Genomic DNA, 16,470 nt, shown 5'->3' with positions numbered 1-16,470 from the left:
AAATCAAGCTCCAGACAATGAAAAACAAATACACAGAGTGTGGGTACTTTGTGGATAACCGTTTGGAGAAATGGCCCCTCTGTCATCTGTCTTGACAAATACACTTTGAATGTACAAGTGCAAGAATGAGGCAGGCAAGTCAGCTGTGAGATGTATGCCTCATTTATTTGAAAAGGTGGTTTTGCACTTTGCTGTTTAGCCTGCAGAAATCAGAGGATATACTGATATCCTTGAAAACTTACGTTGGCTTCCCACAAAACAATGAAAAGACGCTTATTTTTTTTCCTCAATTCATATTCATTTCTGACTATTGATTTCTACTTGCCCTTTGTTTCTCTGATTCTTGGCCAGCAAAACTTGCAAAGTATTACCCCCGAGGCTCAAGCCTTTCAAAGAGGATACAGCACTCTCTGCAGTTGCTTTATCTTTGTAATAGAGAAAAGCCCTGTGCTGTGCTCCTTGCCAGTTCAGTCGTAAAGGAGTCGCATGGAAATCCCTTAAAGCACATTTCAGCTCACTCACTCTTACGCTGGGAGGTATGTTCCCCACATAGACAGTAGTAATCATGTCAGATCCCTCTAATCTGGGACTTAAAGAATCATTTTCAACATAATGTTGTCCTATTTGAGCTGAGCTCATAGCAGTCAGTGGTCTTGTATTTTCAGCCATCGCCTTCTCGTTTAATGCCACTGGTGTGTTGACATTTGCCAAGTCTGAATGTTCATCTTGGAGGGCAACATCCTTGCCAGTCTGCTTCTCTCTGTATCGAAGACTCTTTAGGATGGGGATTTTTCCCAGCATCTCATAGCTGACCTAAAAAGGAGGAAGACAGATACAATTATGAGATTTCTTGCCTTCCAGAAAAAGACGATGACCATCAAGACCCGTTTGTGCCATAAAAAGAGAGGAACCTCATTATGTTGCTCCCATTCAGAGTGCCAGAGCATTCAAAATGTTACTAATTGCTGGCCTGGTTCTGAAGTTGCTCCCTAAATACACACTGCAGGACAAAAATAAACATTAGTTACTCTTTAAGCAAGCAGCACAATGTAGATCCAGCAGGCGAATCAAAACCAAACTCAGAACTATTTGATTTTGACATTTATTTATCAGAGTGCTTTCAGATTCACATTCTCATTGTTATTCCTTAATATTTGCTTTGACCGAGGGCCTGTGCTCCTGCTCTGGCAGAATCTTACACGCCTACAATTCATCAGACCATCAGGCACTTTCATTCTGCAGACCTCCTTGCGCTCTTTTCCCCCAAAACAGGATATCCCGTAGGCTGGGTCATACAATAGGGAGGGACGATGGTGTTAAGTTTGCAGCTGGGGAGCGTGCCTTTTAACAGGGCTCCTATGAGTGTGGGCCCAGCTGGAGGCACGTTCTCTGGTTGTGGCACATCACCACAGCCTCCCTCTTGTCATCTGACCCCACACACCACCCGCAGCTACTCATCAGATCCCACATCAGTCTGCTGGGTTGGATCACGGAACGGAAGAGCGCCTGGACACTATACTTCAAAACTGTGAACCCTCTATCCCTTCCACCCATCCATCCTCAGTTCACAAGCAGCTTTTCTGGAAGGGCTCTTCCTCTCAACAGCTGAACCCTATCCATCTCAGGCATGAGATGCCCCAGGCTGCACTCTGGAAGACTGGCAGGAAATGCAGTGGTTCCCTAGCTAATGTGGTCTAGCTCTTGGCTTGGAGACTGCAGTTGGAAGTAGGAATAATTTGTACTTGGCTGTTGGACAAGCAGAACATCCATCAACACAAGATCCAATTCTTAAATTTAGGGAGCAAAACAGAGCCTAGGGAAGCAATGCCTGAGCTAGCAGAGACCCAAGCTAGTAGCCCACACAGTGTGAGCAAGCCACTCTAGCAGGGTACTGCACCCAAGCTTATGAGCCACTACTTCTCAGCAGGCTGTACTGGACTAGCACCAGCATGTCCTCGCTAGAATACGCCTGCAGATCTCGCAGCTGAATGCTCTCTTCATCTCGGAGCCCCTGAATTCCTGGTTCTGCAATTACAGAGCGAGTTTTGGATCTGGCTGCACCACATAAAGTCTAAAATTTACAGATCTCTAGGGAGAGTAGCCCAGCTCTGAAGTGACTCGAGTGAAATCGAAGACAGGGTGGGGGCAACGTTAGGTTTCAGTAACAAGAAAGCCAGTCAATAGAGTCTCTTAAACATTCCCAGGGCTCCTCTTCTGAGGAGCAAGCCAGCAAGTTTTATTTCAGGCTGAAACTAAATAAAAATATAATTTACATAAAGCTTGTCCTAGCTCTCTCTTGTTAATATAATATCAAACAGCAGAACAGGACCGACCGGTATAGCCAGAGGCCACCTGCATTCTGCCACACTGCAGACCCAGAGTCAAGGTGTTTGGCATCAGGCCCTTCAAGCAAGAAAACTTTATGACTGACAACAATTTCTGAACAAATCTGGCCTGATCTGGCAGCCAGTACAGAGAGGGAGGGACTTCCTCTGGGGCTCTGGGAGCTTCCACACTCTGAAAGGTACATGCCATTTTCAGATTTTGAAGAGTTATTGCTCTGTGGATTCTTGGACTGATTTGTTTTTCTCAGCCAAGAATTCAGACTGCTGTGTTTGACAGCAAACTCCCCTTCCCTGGGCGATACAACATCAAACCAATGGCTGAAGCCATCTTACTTTGTTTTTACTGGCCAACAATTAGGAACATTTGATGTCCTCTGTCAAATTTCTATGTGAAATGTAAGCTCTATGCTAATTAAACCAAACAGGAAAAACATTTTTCTATTCTCATGCAACTAATCACTCATGGGCCCAAAGCACAACCTCAACCTCTTACCAAGTGAACGTACAGTTCCTTTCACCCTGAAATTAAACTCAGTTCCCAAGCATGGATTGGGTGTTTAGTTAAGAGAGATGAATGCTACCAAGGGCAAACCCTCACCACTTCGTAGATTAAGGGAATGAAAGAGATGGGCACCGAGAGGATGATCTTTGCAACTCCCATTCTTTCAAAGGCAAATAAAGGAGAGTTAGATAATCCACAGAATCATTAAGGTTGGAAAAGACCTTTAAGATCATCAAGTCCAACCATAAACCCAACACCACCAAGTCCACTAAACCATATCCTGAAGTGCCATGTCTACATGTTTTTTTGAACACTTCCAGTGATGGTGACTCCACCAACTCCCTGGGCAGCCTGTTCCAATGTTGGACCACTGTCTCAGTAAAGAAATTTTTCCTAATATCCAATCTAAACCTCCCCTGGCACAACTTGAGGCCATTTCCTCTTGTTCTAATCGCTAGTTACTTGGGAGAAGAGAACACCCACCTCACCATAACCCCCTTTCAGGTAGTTATAGAAAGTGATAAAGTCTCCAAGGGCCAGCATACCTTTCTAAGAGACTTCAACTGGCCAGGCTTCAACACAGCCTCTCCTCTCACTGGAGTGACCAGTAGTTTTTGGCATCTGTACTGTTTCAGGCTCCCTGCAAACTCAGGAAGATGTAGTTACAACAGCACATAAGTCTTCGTAAAGGCTATGAACTAGCTTTCCATAAAAGCTGAAGCACTGCTCATCAAACACCACCCCATGAGGCAAACCTATTGTTACCTTAAATTCAGCCCTCTGTACAGATAACAGTACCGAAGCAACAAAGGCAGTTGATTTGGCACTCAGATTTGTTTGTAATAAAAATCATTCTGTAAAAACCTACATTAGACAAGTTCTGACACTGTCAGCTGACATCCTTCTGCCACAAAAGAGGGACAGAGGATTCACCTTAAGGGCTGTTTTCCCCTGGGGTCTAGGAGAATCTTTCAGCTGGGCCAAAGCTTTCAAATCCTTCCCAGTTTCTCCTCACTTTTTCTGTCAAGGAAAGGCAGAAACTCAGTTTGAGATTTCAGAGTTTCAAGTCAACAAACCAATTCTCTACAGTTTTTGGGGTGCCAGGGGTGCCAGCCGAAAGGGCAAAGGGGTCAGTGGTGGTAGAGGAGAGGAAAAAGCTTGCTCTGCTCTGTTGCAAAATAGCAAACAAAAGAACCCTGTGGTAGTAAAATGTGTTGCTAATTATGATCATGCAAAAAGTTTCTTTTGTCTTGTGAGCTGTGGAGGATTGCAATGATTTATTTCCATGTGGAGAGAGGCCAAAGATATTCCTCCTCTGTCAAACAAGCTGCACGTTTCTTGGTCCTATGCCGGCTGGTCACTCCTCCCTTGCCTTGCCTACTGCTTTAGACTAAGGCAGGATGCAGGGGACTTGGGTTCCAGCCCAAGTCTGGTTGATCCAGTTACATGGACCTGGACAAACCCAGTGGCAGAAGCTTCTTTCCTTGCTCCCCTCATCCCTATAAAGTCAAGGCCAAACCATTTATTGATGTTTGTAAACTTTGTATTGAGTGTTGGGATTTAGCTAAATGATTGGCTTTGGCAGTGAAGCCAGCTGAAGAAGTTTCCTATTATCCCTTGACCACCAATTCCCAGGCCAGTTCCATACTTCAGCCCTCTGGGGTTGGCCAACAGAAGTGCTTGTGGGTCTGCACTATAAACTCAGTAACTGAAGTGATTCGGGTTAAAAATAACTCCACCAAAGGCAATTAATCATTTAACAATCCTGCCTACTCCCTGCCATAGCTGGGAGAGCCTTGGGGAAAGAGGACAGCAGGGTAGATGAATTCTTCTGGCACACAATTACCGGGCTATGGGAAAGGAGCTGAGAAGGCAAATGTGGCCCCTTTCTGACAGAAACCTGAAGAAAACAGAGTCTTGGATGCTGACTGCTAATACAAATCTCCCAGCACTTAACCCTGAGCATCCATTCTTATAACACCTGGTTTGGTCCCAAAACAACGTAGTGGCAGATGGACTTCTTACAATGTCTCTGCTGGAACATTGGGGCTCTCTTCAACCTCTGTTATTCCAGAACAGTGAACGTAGCCACTTTCAATATTTTGCTGGGCAAAATGAAAGATGTGTTTGTCTTCTGACAGAATGAGTAATGCTGACCCCTGATACAGTGCAGGCCAAGCCAAACACCACTTTGATTTCCCTGGCAGCAGAGGCAGTGCAGTTCTGATGTATGGCAGATTGAGGGAAGGGCAGCTATAGATTGGAGAGCATGCTAGGTCTGCTGTTTAATTCTGCTTCACACACCAACTGATGTGGCTCAAGACGGAGACAGATGCTGCTGCCCTGCCCTGGACAGCTGTGAACAAGACCAAACAATCTTTAGTACAGCAGACCTACCAACCCTTCCAAGTATTGAGGCTGGCAGGCCGAAGGTGTGTGAAAGATTCATCTTTGCCCATCCTGGGGGGTGTCTGACCCAAGAGTCTTCATAAAGGCCTCCAGGACAGAGGCCACTTCTCATGTTGTCTCCTTAGTCAGTTGCTTGTTTCAGCGAGCGCTGAGCTCACAAGGGTTTAAAGCACAGACAAAGCCAAGACAGCTAGGACAGGCCAGCACAGTCAAACATTTTATCATTCATTTGCACAAAATGTCCAAATATGTGCACGCAATCCGAGGGCATATTTCTGGGAGCTGGCAGCCCGTGAAGCCTGCTAGTGTCCCTCAGGAGAAACTTATGCAACCCACATTTGGAATCCATCAGCAAAAACTGATTCCGAGGACTCTGCAGCAAGGGTCAGATTTGCAAAGGTGTTGAGATGTTCAACCATGCGTGGAAGCATGCCCTGCTCACGTTATCCCTCCAAAAACCAAACCAAAACAAAACATGGGCTAAATTAACAGCAATTTTCTTCTGATAGCAACACTGTGTCCCTGCTAAAGGTTTTGCCAGCTTGAATGTGTGAATTTTTTGAGCTTTAAAACAACATCATTTTACTTTCCAAATACTCTATCACACCCCCAAATCAAAAGCTGTTTGTTGTCAGATAGTTTCCATCTCGGCCACTGTGTACTAACTCTTTCAACCTAGGGATGCCCCCCAGTTCATTTCATTTGGGGAAAAAAAAAATCTTTTCCTACTTCTATACAATTCTCAGCAGAAGAATGATTAAAGAAACAGAAGGAAATGTTTGCTAGTATCTAGTGATTTTTCCACCAACTACTCTCGTTTCCCTCTTCATGACTCCAAATATTTTAATTGGTCTGTATAGTTTCAATTTAAAATAAGCACAGCATAAATAACTTCATAATTGTGACAAATATAATAGACAGTGTCACAGATAAAGATCACTGCTACCCATACAAAATACTAAATGAGAAAGTAAGTCGTTTCATGAATTTAGAGTTCCCAGAAACAATGGGTTAGATTTTCAAGACAGATGAAGCCAAATAATTCTCCACTGGCATCCAAATAGAAGTTTTCCAGAGTGTTCAGCCCTTAGCAGTTCTTGCTGTCCTCCAAGATTTCTCAAAAACCTGAACTCAGATGCAGAACACTTACCCATATACACACTCCAGTATTGCCTTTGTATTTAGAAGTGTTTCTAGAATGCCTAGCACTGATACTGATAATGCTGCTTTGGTATGAATAATATTGTAGCTCTTCTACTTCTTTGGAAGTCTTTAAATCAGCATTTCTGTGACAAAAATCAGAACAAGTACTTCACATCTTCCTGTTTGGAAAAACATACTACCTCGACAGCAAGAAATATCTCAGCTGGAAATTCTGCACTGAGAAGAACTGAAAGGAAGCAACTGAGGGCAACTCATGCCGGTTACCCCAAGACGTGAATCATTTACTCAACAGATGAACACCTATTTACCCCATCCCCATATCTGACGCACTGCTTCCTTCCTACAGACCACATAACAAGCAAAAACACTCCAGGAAAATGCTATACCTCTTTGAGCACAGAGATCTAGCCTGGAGACATGCATTTTGTTTGCTACATAAGTACCTTTTTACCTCTTTCAAGCTGAAAACAGAGTGTATTTATTAAGGGCTAACAGCTTCAGGAAAGCACATCCTTTACAATAATGCTTAGCCGTAATCCCATGTTTGCAAACACCTTTAATTTAAGCTCTTAAATTATTGTCTTCGCTTGATCCAGCATGTTCCTGAAGGATGAACTTTTTTGCAATGTATTTTACACATCAAACATCTTAACAATAAAGTTAAGCTACTTTCTGTTGACAAAACACCATATTTAGAAGTGGCTTATTTATTTACTCACTGCCTCTTGGTTCGTTTAGTTTTGCACTGAGGAACAGGAATGCACCAGTAGAGCCAGGATTTGAAGAAGAAAAGGATGTAGAGAAAAGGATGTAGAAGCAGCCAGGAAAAGTCAAAGGACAAACACTTAAATAACCTGTATCAAATCCTGCATCTTTAACACCCTGTCAATTAACTAGACCTCCCACCTCCAAGACCCTCTGTGCAAGAGTCGATCACACAGTTACCACCACAACCATAAACAAAACATATACAAGTGGTTCAGCTCCCTGTGAAAGAATAATGCTAATTTCTTTCTTCTTTGTCCCAAAACAACAGAAATGTAATGATTATCCTGGCTCTGGCTAGTATTCTCCAATATTCTTATCTAATTAACATATGCTCTGAAGAACAGCCAAGAGGTTTTAGGTGTTAAATCAACATTCAAATATTCAAATAAAGGTAACATCGAATTTGATACTTGGGGCTGATTTACCACTCATGAAAAGTCAAAGTGGCACAAAAGTTTAACAGCCCCTGCAAGAGACTCTGTTCCCCAGACCTTTGTAACATGTTGCTGCTAAAGGGAACCAGACAGGAAAAAAAAAAGAAAAAAAAAAACCCGCCTTAGCAAGGCCACTTACTGAGACTGAAGTCTGACACTAAGACAGACAGACTGTGATCAAAAGTATGCTGGCAAGATGGATGGAGCAAAAGGGGTAGGCCTTCAAAACAATTACATTCAATAATATCCTAACAAAATTATGATTCAAAAATAATTCAATGGAAAAAATGCACTAGTACAGACAGAGCTTTTATTTATTTATTTATAACCTCAAATCGCAACCACAGGGAGGGTAAAATACTCTCCCACCATAGGAATAAAAATAGTACTGGCTAGAATGGTTTGTTGTAGATATGTTACCTTAACAAATTTAACTCCTTTTTCTGGTTGGCAAGTGCTTAACAAACACCTCTTGATTTCTCTATAAGTATTCACTAGTAATACCTCAGTGGTTTCTGCAAGACATGGGTATACCATTCCTCATTTCAGTGTTCCTACTGTTACTCAATCATGCGGGACTGCGTCTGCTCCCTAACTGGATGATTTTAGGAACAAAAAATTTAATGACAAAGTTTTCCCAGCATGAACTTCCAGTAAAACAATTCACCAAATGCTTTTCTGAAACCATTTGTGAAGCTGCTACAGTTTCTGACAATCTTGGGGCAGGAGGGAGGCCAAACCCATAAACCAATATTTATCAATAAATAATGAGTCAAGATTTAAAGCAGTATGAAGTCACTATTCCTCCACCTGAGAAGGAGCTCCAGCCACAAATTCATCTATCCTTTGAAAGTTAATCCCACACATCCACTATGTAAACAGCAATGTACCCGCCACTAGGTCACGCTTTTCTTTCACAACCAGAGCAGCACAGATTCCACCCATTCCACTGGGCCTAATGCCATAAAGCTATCTCTATGGTACTGTCTCCAGAAAACGAACAGAGACCATTTCAATGAGCACGGAGGAATAAAACGCGTAAGATGGAGAAGTCCCTCAGCGTACATAGACTACTATACCGCAAATGACTACAAGAAACAACGTCTGTCTTAAAAATCCACAAACGATGTTTCCAGTGATTCTCACCCTATAATCCATTTGGTACACAACCTCAACTTCAGGAATACATTTCTGCTCCTCACCATTGCCACTTAAAAGAATGCTGAACACATAAGCTGCTGTTTTGTTTCACCTGACAAACACGTTTGCTCCTTTTCCAATTATTTCTAATACAACAAATGTGCTTAGATGTAAAAATGGAGGACTCGTCAACAAGCACATTGGTACCAGTAAGCTGTTGTTCGCAGAGGTAACTTGCCTTATGCCATATTATTCCCTGAGGTTTTGGTCGTTTGCAATTAGTCTTGATAGTTCTTGTTGGAGTGAGTATATAATCCACAGTTAAATCATGATCATCAAGAAGCTCTTCTGCTATATCAACCACCTGTAAGGAACAAGAGATTTGTTAAGCAACTGAAAACAAGCGCACTGAAGTTGTGCGCCATTCCTGATATCTCGCAACATCGGAAAATCTGTCAATCACAGTGGGAACAAAGTAAAGATGCCACACCAACATTCCAAGTCTCTCCTTCAGACATACCATTCAGTATCACACAGTTCTGATTTGTCACCTGAGAGTGGATATTTTCACTTACCTGACAGTCATGCACAATAGTAATTACAGGTGTATCCTCCTGCACTGCACCCATTGACACCATCATTGCATATTCCATGTCTGCGTAACCTTCCCCTTTTCCAATTCGCCAGCCTAAAATACACAAAGGCAAATGGTGACAGTATACACAGAAACAGCAGAGTGGCAAGGCTGGTAACTGTCAAAAGCATGCAATTAAACTAAGCAGTCTGCAACAGGTAAGCCAAGCAGAGAGCTGTAACTTGGGAAAAATTCAGATCAGCGTCTCTCACAGAATGCAACTTCTCTTGTAAGCAGCACTGAAATTAAAATAAAACATTGGTTTCAATGAACTCCTAAAGGATCTCAGGAGCATCCCATTCAGATTAAACCAAATTTAGTCCAATTCAGTGGACATAGAAGCCTATTTACCCATTGTAATTAGAACCCTCTATTCATGCCAAACACAGGTTAACTTCATGTGGATAAAAATGAGTTTCGGTCACACACAAAGATCATTTTATTTTTAGGCAATGGATAACGTCAGTGGACAATTTTTCACTACCACCAGGTCTTCAAAATACTAGGGAACTCAAAATTTGATCCCCAAATTGGTACTGAATCAGTAGCTGTAACACACGTCCTTTTACACACCCTGTGAGAGCACAGTAGATCCTCTGAACAGGGAGTCCTCTGATTCTTTTAAGAGAAAAAAAAATTTGCTTGCCTGAATAGTTCTACTGGAGGCCAAAACACTGGCCAGAGTGGTCCAAACTACACTGCTGTCTGCCCGCTAAGTCCTGGCAGCATTGTTGTAAAGCAGGCATTGATTCTTCCTGGTTGGATTGGGATCAGTGACTTGTCATACAGAAGAGAGAACAGAACTCAAGTCTGTAATTCTGTTCCAAAGGTATGCTTGTGTCTGCCAAAAGGAACACGTAGCGTAGCCTACTGACAATCATGAATCGTGACACTCCTGAAAAGTTTACAAGGCTTTATCTTACCTTTTTCAGAGACAGCCACTGATCCTACAACAACCAAGTCCACTCGTGCTTTCCCATCAAGACCCACAGGCACACTGTATTCTTTTATACCCTGCAAGAAAAACATAATTTTAGGTTTGCTGAGTCTTCCAAGCAGTGAGGCAGAAATCCAGAATATTCTGATAAATCTAAGTAACTCCCCATGTTTCAAAGTCTTTCTTCCATGTATAGCCAAGCTGTACATGTCTGGCAAGTTATCCTCTAGGGAATCCTAGAATACATTCCCTACTACAGTGACAAGAATTTTGGCACACTTCAAGAAGAGCCAAGGGAGGCTGGCACTTTTCTATGCAAGGTTACTTACTTAGGATCAAAAATCCATATTTTGAAACCCTTTATTGGACATCTATTTCTAAAAATGAGGGAAAATGACTCTTCCTACCCTACTACTAACTTAAAGTCATAATATGTAAATTCACAGCCATAAGGAATACCAGAGCACTACAAATTCTTAAATTAATTCTCACATACAAATCACAAAGTTAGACACATACAGCTACAGCATAAAGATGTTAAGTTGGTCGTCTGAAGTCACACAAAATGCTTTACTGAAGCACAACCAGGTATGCAAGCTGGATCACTCTCCATTTCACACTGCATCCACTGCACTGTCAGCTTCTCTACACCTGTATTTTTAACAGCACCTTCCAAAGCTGCCTAGGTGTTCCCTGAGACTATACTCCTCAACACTTTGCTATGTGATCATCATTCAGAATGTGGCACTACAAAGCTAAGCTATCTTTACCGTAACCTTCTACCTAAGACACTAATGAACAGAAAACCACACTGTTCCTGACAAGGGAAAAGAAAAACCTTACTAGCCCTGTCATCCTTTTTTTCTTCACCCTCATTCCCACCCACCCCTTGTCAGGCTCCTCCAGAACATATCCTAACAAAGTTCTGTCCAGAGCTGCAAAAATTAAAAATGGTGTTTACTTGGGTTTTCAGACATCAGAGGTTTAAAAATTTTATGGATATATCTTGTGATTCATTCAGTCTTAACATATGTATACAGCATAATATATATTCTACTCACACCAATTCAACTTTGTGCTAATTTAATCCTTGCAATAAAAAGCAAAAAATTTTCTGTGTAGAGCACAAAACTAAAAAGATCAGTAATTTGTGGCTGATGATAATGCTCATTATCCACTTCACAGCAGTGTGGTAAGAATTGTTTGTGCAGTGCTTTGTAAACAAACTTCTAATAGCATTTATTCATTAGTACAACTGGTTGGGGGAAAAAAAACAGACACATGGTGGCAAGATCACAGATCAAATACGAGGCCTGAAGCAGGTCAAGAGAAAAGTCTCTTTCAAAAGTGCTCTTCAACCCTGAAAAGCTTAATTAATGACTTTAATAGAACCTCCAACAAAGAAAGTCACTACTAATTACCACCCATTTACAACCCTCAGTTGTGTAGAACTGGATTAGTGTAGAACTTTATTGCCTTTAGCAGGAGATAAAGACAGACAAAAACCCCATATAGCTGGGTTTTTTGTACAAGTTACGTTTTCATAGCAACAAAAGATGCATATAAAATAATGCCGGTTTCCCTCCCCAATGACTTTAGCGGTGCAGTATGGTATTTTAGCACCAGAGGGCAGCAACATATTACGTTTCAAAAGAAAACTCTTACATTTTTGTACCTCGGTTGATGCAAATGATGGAATTAATGTTTCTTTAGAGTAAGGATTCTAAAAGAACCGATTTTTCCTATTTAGTAACACTTAATATTTTAATCGATCAGACTATGCAAAAACTTTAAACACTAAAACGTTCCTTATAGGGTTCACTACGTCAAAACTGGAAAAGAAGATAGGAGTACTATTTATTAGAAACTTAAAGATGTAACTCACCTATGAAAGTTACTCATAACATTCCAAAAAGCATTCACTAAATATTGATACCATTCTGTTAACAAAGTATAGCAAGAAGACTACGTTTCCTCACAATTTAAGTACCAACAAAAAAATTATTAGTGGTGGTTACGTACACAAAACCAGAAATAACATACTAGCAGAACAGTATTTCAGGTAGCATCTGGTTCTCCAACTTCCTAGCTGGACTACCATAACACAACAACCTTCTACAAGTTAATTCAGACCTCCCCCATTTTTCAGTCCTACTTGAGATGTAGCACATATTCGCAGGATCTCCTTAGTTGCACCTGAAGGTGGAACAATCTTATTGAACAGCCCAGTTCTCAGACGTGGTGTTGGAACCAACAAAGTCTTCCTTGCCTGGGTAACAAAAGAAGTTATCACATTAAAAGGAGGTGGTCTCATTTTACACTAAAGACATATTTTTACTGTCCCATAGGTCAATCACCTTATTTGCTACAGAGCAGTTAGCACTGTTGATTGTGTAGTACTTGTAAATGAATCCCCTCCAGTAGAGCAAAATCCCAGACAAGATTTTAGTTAAGAAATAGATGGCCAAACATACCTATTGGTCTAAAGTGCATGTCCACAAACGAGCTACACACAGAGGGTAGCAAACAGACATAGGTCTGAGGTAAGTCTGTTACACATTCACTTTGTGATAAACGTAAGGCAATTTGAGGCAAGGGTACCTTACCTGTTTCAGGGATAAGAATACAGTAATGAGGAAACAGCTATTGCTCCGCAGAAACATACTAACTTCCCCAAACTCTACCTGCACTTTTGCCATTTACCAAAAAGGCAAAGACATCCTTACATTGTGAGGCTTAGGGCCAGTAAAGCTCCCGCCAGAGAAATGGCCAGCATTGACCATGAGATGCGGCCAAGCGCTGCACTCTGTCCCACTCTCCTCCTCAGGGGTGCAAAGCAGCTGTTACCTGCAGCGCAGCTAGCCGAACACTTTCTAGAGGTTTGTCAGGATCCACTTTAATCTCACGTGCTCTGTTGAACACATCCAGCTCTTTAATAGAGCAGCAAGCCTGGTGAGACCCCTGCATGAAGAAAGGAATCAAGAGAGAAGAGAATACATTCACTTACTTCCAGCGTTAGAAAGCGAGCGTTCTTCTGGGGAGCATCGGGATTTATTTTTACAGTATTGGCAGATTTGAACTCCTGTAAACCCAGAAGCCTTGTCGCAGCATGGGAGGCACCCTGTTTTTATAAGATATCAGTGCATCACCAAGGGGTTCACAGTAGAGATGGGAAAAAAAAAAGTCTTTCATTCTGCAGAGAGGTTGATTTCCCAATTTTAAAAATGAGGGACATACTGCTAATTCTGCGATGTTCTCTATGGGAAACTCACATGCCAACAGATGCTGAGGGCTTCACTAGTATCTCGCAGGCCTCAGAAAAAGAGGGGATCCAAGGACACCCACTTTGTCTGACTTCACCCTCATTCACACCTAACTGAAAGCTGGAGACCAATTTCTCTTAACACAAGCCATAGTCAGAGACTCCTTCAGATGAAGGCTTTCTGGACAAGGCGCTCTCGTTACAGAGATTATAGTGAACTCAGAAGATTCACTTCTTAAGCGAGTAAGGTGCTCAAACTTAGCAGAGTACATGCTCCCCTTGTAATTTCAGCTCTGATATCCCCTTTCTTAAGGGCACGATAAAGCCTCAGGCTTCCTCCACCCGCTTCAGCACCTATTTTGTCTCAGTGCCAAACTGAGGCAGAATGTTTCTGCCAGTCCCTTCAGCAACAGCACAGCACATCTCCTAATGCTACTCATGGGCTAAAACACCCAGCACATAGGCCCACAATGCTGCTTCAGTCATCGTTCTTCAACAGATGGCAGATACGTGGCTGCACACCTTGAGCTTGGATTAAAACAGGCAGATGGTAAAGCGGTGGCCCAAGTAACTATATATTTGAAAGCCCTCCTATTTCTTCCTCCCACCCACCAAACTAGGGACACAATGAAGCCAGAGCAGGAGGGGTTCACCCACCACTGTCCAGCAGCATTTTGCCTGCAATAACTCGGCCACCATTCACATTTTAGCAGCACAATGTATGTTCCTAGGCAAAGTCCTACAAGATGGGTGACCTCAGCTTTCCAACCCAATGGACCTGCTGAAGGCCCTGGGGAGTGAAATCCACTTCTGAATGCCTCAGTTTCCTCATCCATAAATGTATTTATCTCATGTACAAGGTGTTTTTCTATACACTGATTAAAATGCAGCACACACCTGCCACGTCTCATCAGGTACTGAAACATGCTTTCTTTACTCGCTCTAAGTTCTATATGCCTGCTATTTGCATCGTGGCTTTCTTCGGAGCTCTGCCACCCTCCACCATCACCCACCAACCGCACAGCCCGCAGCGACGTGCGGTCACTGCTGCCTGTTTGAGGACACGCAGGGAGCAGGCAGGGCAGCTTGGCGGGGGGCCCTGCCGGCCCAGCCTCCGGAGCCCGGCAGGGCCCGAACCTGGGGAAAGAGAAAGGAAGCGGCCCAGGCCCGCAGCCGGGCCGCCGTACCTTGAAGTTGGGGATGCGGTGGTGCACCGGCCGCGGGAAGTCGGCCAGGCCGCTGGCCTCCAGGTAGCCCCACACCTTCTCCCGGACGTCCCATTTGGAGGCACCTGGAGGAGGGCAGAGCTGAGAGGACGGGCGGGCAGGCGCCTCACGGGGGAGCGCTGCGACCGCCGCCGGGCCGGGCCCCCCGCCATCCCGCCCACGCCTCAAACCAACGGTCGCCCCCAACAGCCGCGCTCGCCCTCCCCGCGCCGTGACGTAGCCCCGCCGCACCGCCCCGTCCCGCCCCTCACGCGCGCGCCGTTCACCCGCGCGCAGCCGCACGCCCCCCTCCATGGCGGCGCGACCCGCGGCAGGGAGAGGAGGAGCCTCTACCGTTAGCCCCGCCTCTCCCGCACGCGTCTACGGAGGCGCGGAGGGGCCAAAGAGCCTCGAAGGCGAAGCGGAGGAGGGGTGGGGATGGCGTGTGGCGGTGGCGGTCGTGGGGCCGGGCGGGGGAAGGACCGCTCTTGGCCCGCGGTGGCGTGGGCGAGGAGAGCCCCCGGTGAGGGGGAAGCCCGTGTTCCTGCCGGGGTCCATTTGCGCAGTGTAAAGGCCGCGAGGGAACCTGGGCCTTTCCTCAGGGCGTCGGGCCTGGTTTGAGGGGCCGGGCGGGAGCGGTGTGTGAGGGAGCAGCACTGCTTCGCCCAAAGCATGTGCCTGTGGCAGCCTGCGCTCCCTTCGCGGCGTGTCTGTGTTGGTGGGCGGCTTCCAGGCTGGAAGATGGTGCCCTGCGGCAGAGAGCTGTGAGGCGTCTTCCCGCCCGGGCTCGGGGCCAGCCAGGGCAGGGGTCACACACCCCAAAATCTGCACCAGCATCACCAATCTTTCTCAAGTTCAATGTAGAAAGCGACATGCCATACCGTTAACATCCTGAGAGGTCCCCCCACCACGGGTATAGAAATGCCATGGTCTTTTGCTCACTTGTTATAGCTGGGGGGAAAATACCCCACTTTTCATAAAATAAACTCAAAGATCAATTATTTTTCCATTTAAAATTGGCTGGTTATCAATAAAGCAATATCCAGCTGTTACGTGGGCTTCCAAGTCTGCCAGCATTCAGAAAGTACATTTCTCGCCTGCATTTAATAGGATAGTAAATGGTTTGTTTGCATGATTTATTATTTATAGAATTAATGTATCTGACAATTACCCCAAGAAGAGGGAAGTCGTTGAGAATCCCGACATTCCTGAGCGGAGTGGGATGGAAGGGTCATGGGAACAATGAAAACGGAGGTTTATTTTAAAGTGTGTCGGGAAAGGGGGGTGGAAAGGCTTTTGAATTTGGTTCCTAATCTGCTTGGCTTGGATGCTACCGATACACATCCACCGTCAGAGCTGACTGTTGCTCTGCCAACCAAAAAGCGGAACAAATTCGGATGCTCTTCTCTGAATAGTTACAGATGTATAGCTGGGCAGATGCAAACGCCTTTTCTCTCTGTGGCTGCTGTTGATTGCTGAACTGCTTTTTTTCATGGTGCGAATCAAAGGCCAGGACTCCGCTGGGTTCAGGAGCCTTTCCTCCTCCAACTATGTGTGTTTTTCAAACTCGGTTTAATATCAACGTATTGGGCTAAACGCTGTGGAGCAGCTGCGGTGAGGCTGAGGCTTCACCTTTCCACCGAAGTCCCTCGTAAGCATTCAAAGAAAGT

General features: G+C 44.2%; 1 protein-coding gene across 2 annotated transcripts; it reads right to left on the bottom strand.

The window, feature by feature from the left end:
* Positions 1-220: 220 nt before the first annotated feature.
* On the bottom strand, positions 221-15,149 carry MTHFSD (methenyltetrahydrofolate synthetase domain containing; the record flags this gene model as incomplete). 2 transcript variants are annotated; one of them, XM_082005537.1, is made up of 8 exons in its annotated part: positions 221-813; positions 9,001-9,126; positions 9,338-9,450; positions 10,320-10,410; positions 12,489-12,602; positions 13,181-13,294; positions 14,783-14,886; positions 15,088-15,115. In XM_082005537.1, 8 exons carry the CDS (start codon positions 15,113-15,115, stop codon positions 298-300), a joined length of 1,206 nt encoding a protein of 401 aa, XP_081861663.1. In that variant the 3' UTR covers positions 221-297. The 2 variants fall into 2 exon arrangements, with proteins under 2 accessions (XP_081861663.1, XP_081861662.1); XM_082005536.1 differs by having other exon boundaries at positions 14,783-15,149.
* Positions 15,150-16,470: the final 1,321 nt, after the last annotated feature.

The sequence above is a fragment of the Phaethon aethereus genome (genome assembly GCF_964289735.1).
Source record: "Phaethon aethereus genome assembly, chromosome: 13".
In the NCBI taxonomy this organism is placed as follows: Eukaryota; Metazoa; Chordata; class Aves; order Phaethontiformes; family Phaethontidae; genus Phaethon; species Phaethon aethereus.
Note: the sequence above shows the minus strand (reverse complement) of the source record. Positions and strands in the feature narration are given on the sequence as shown.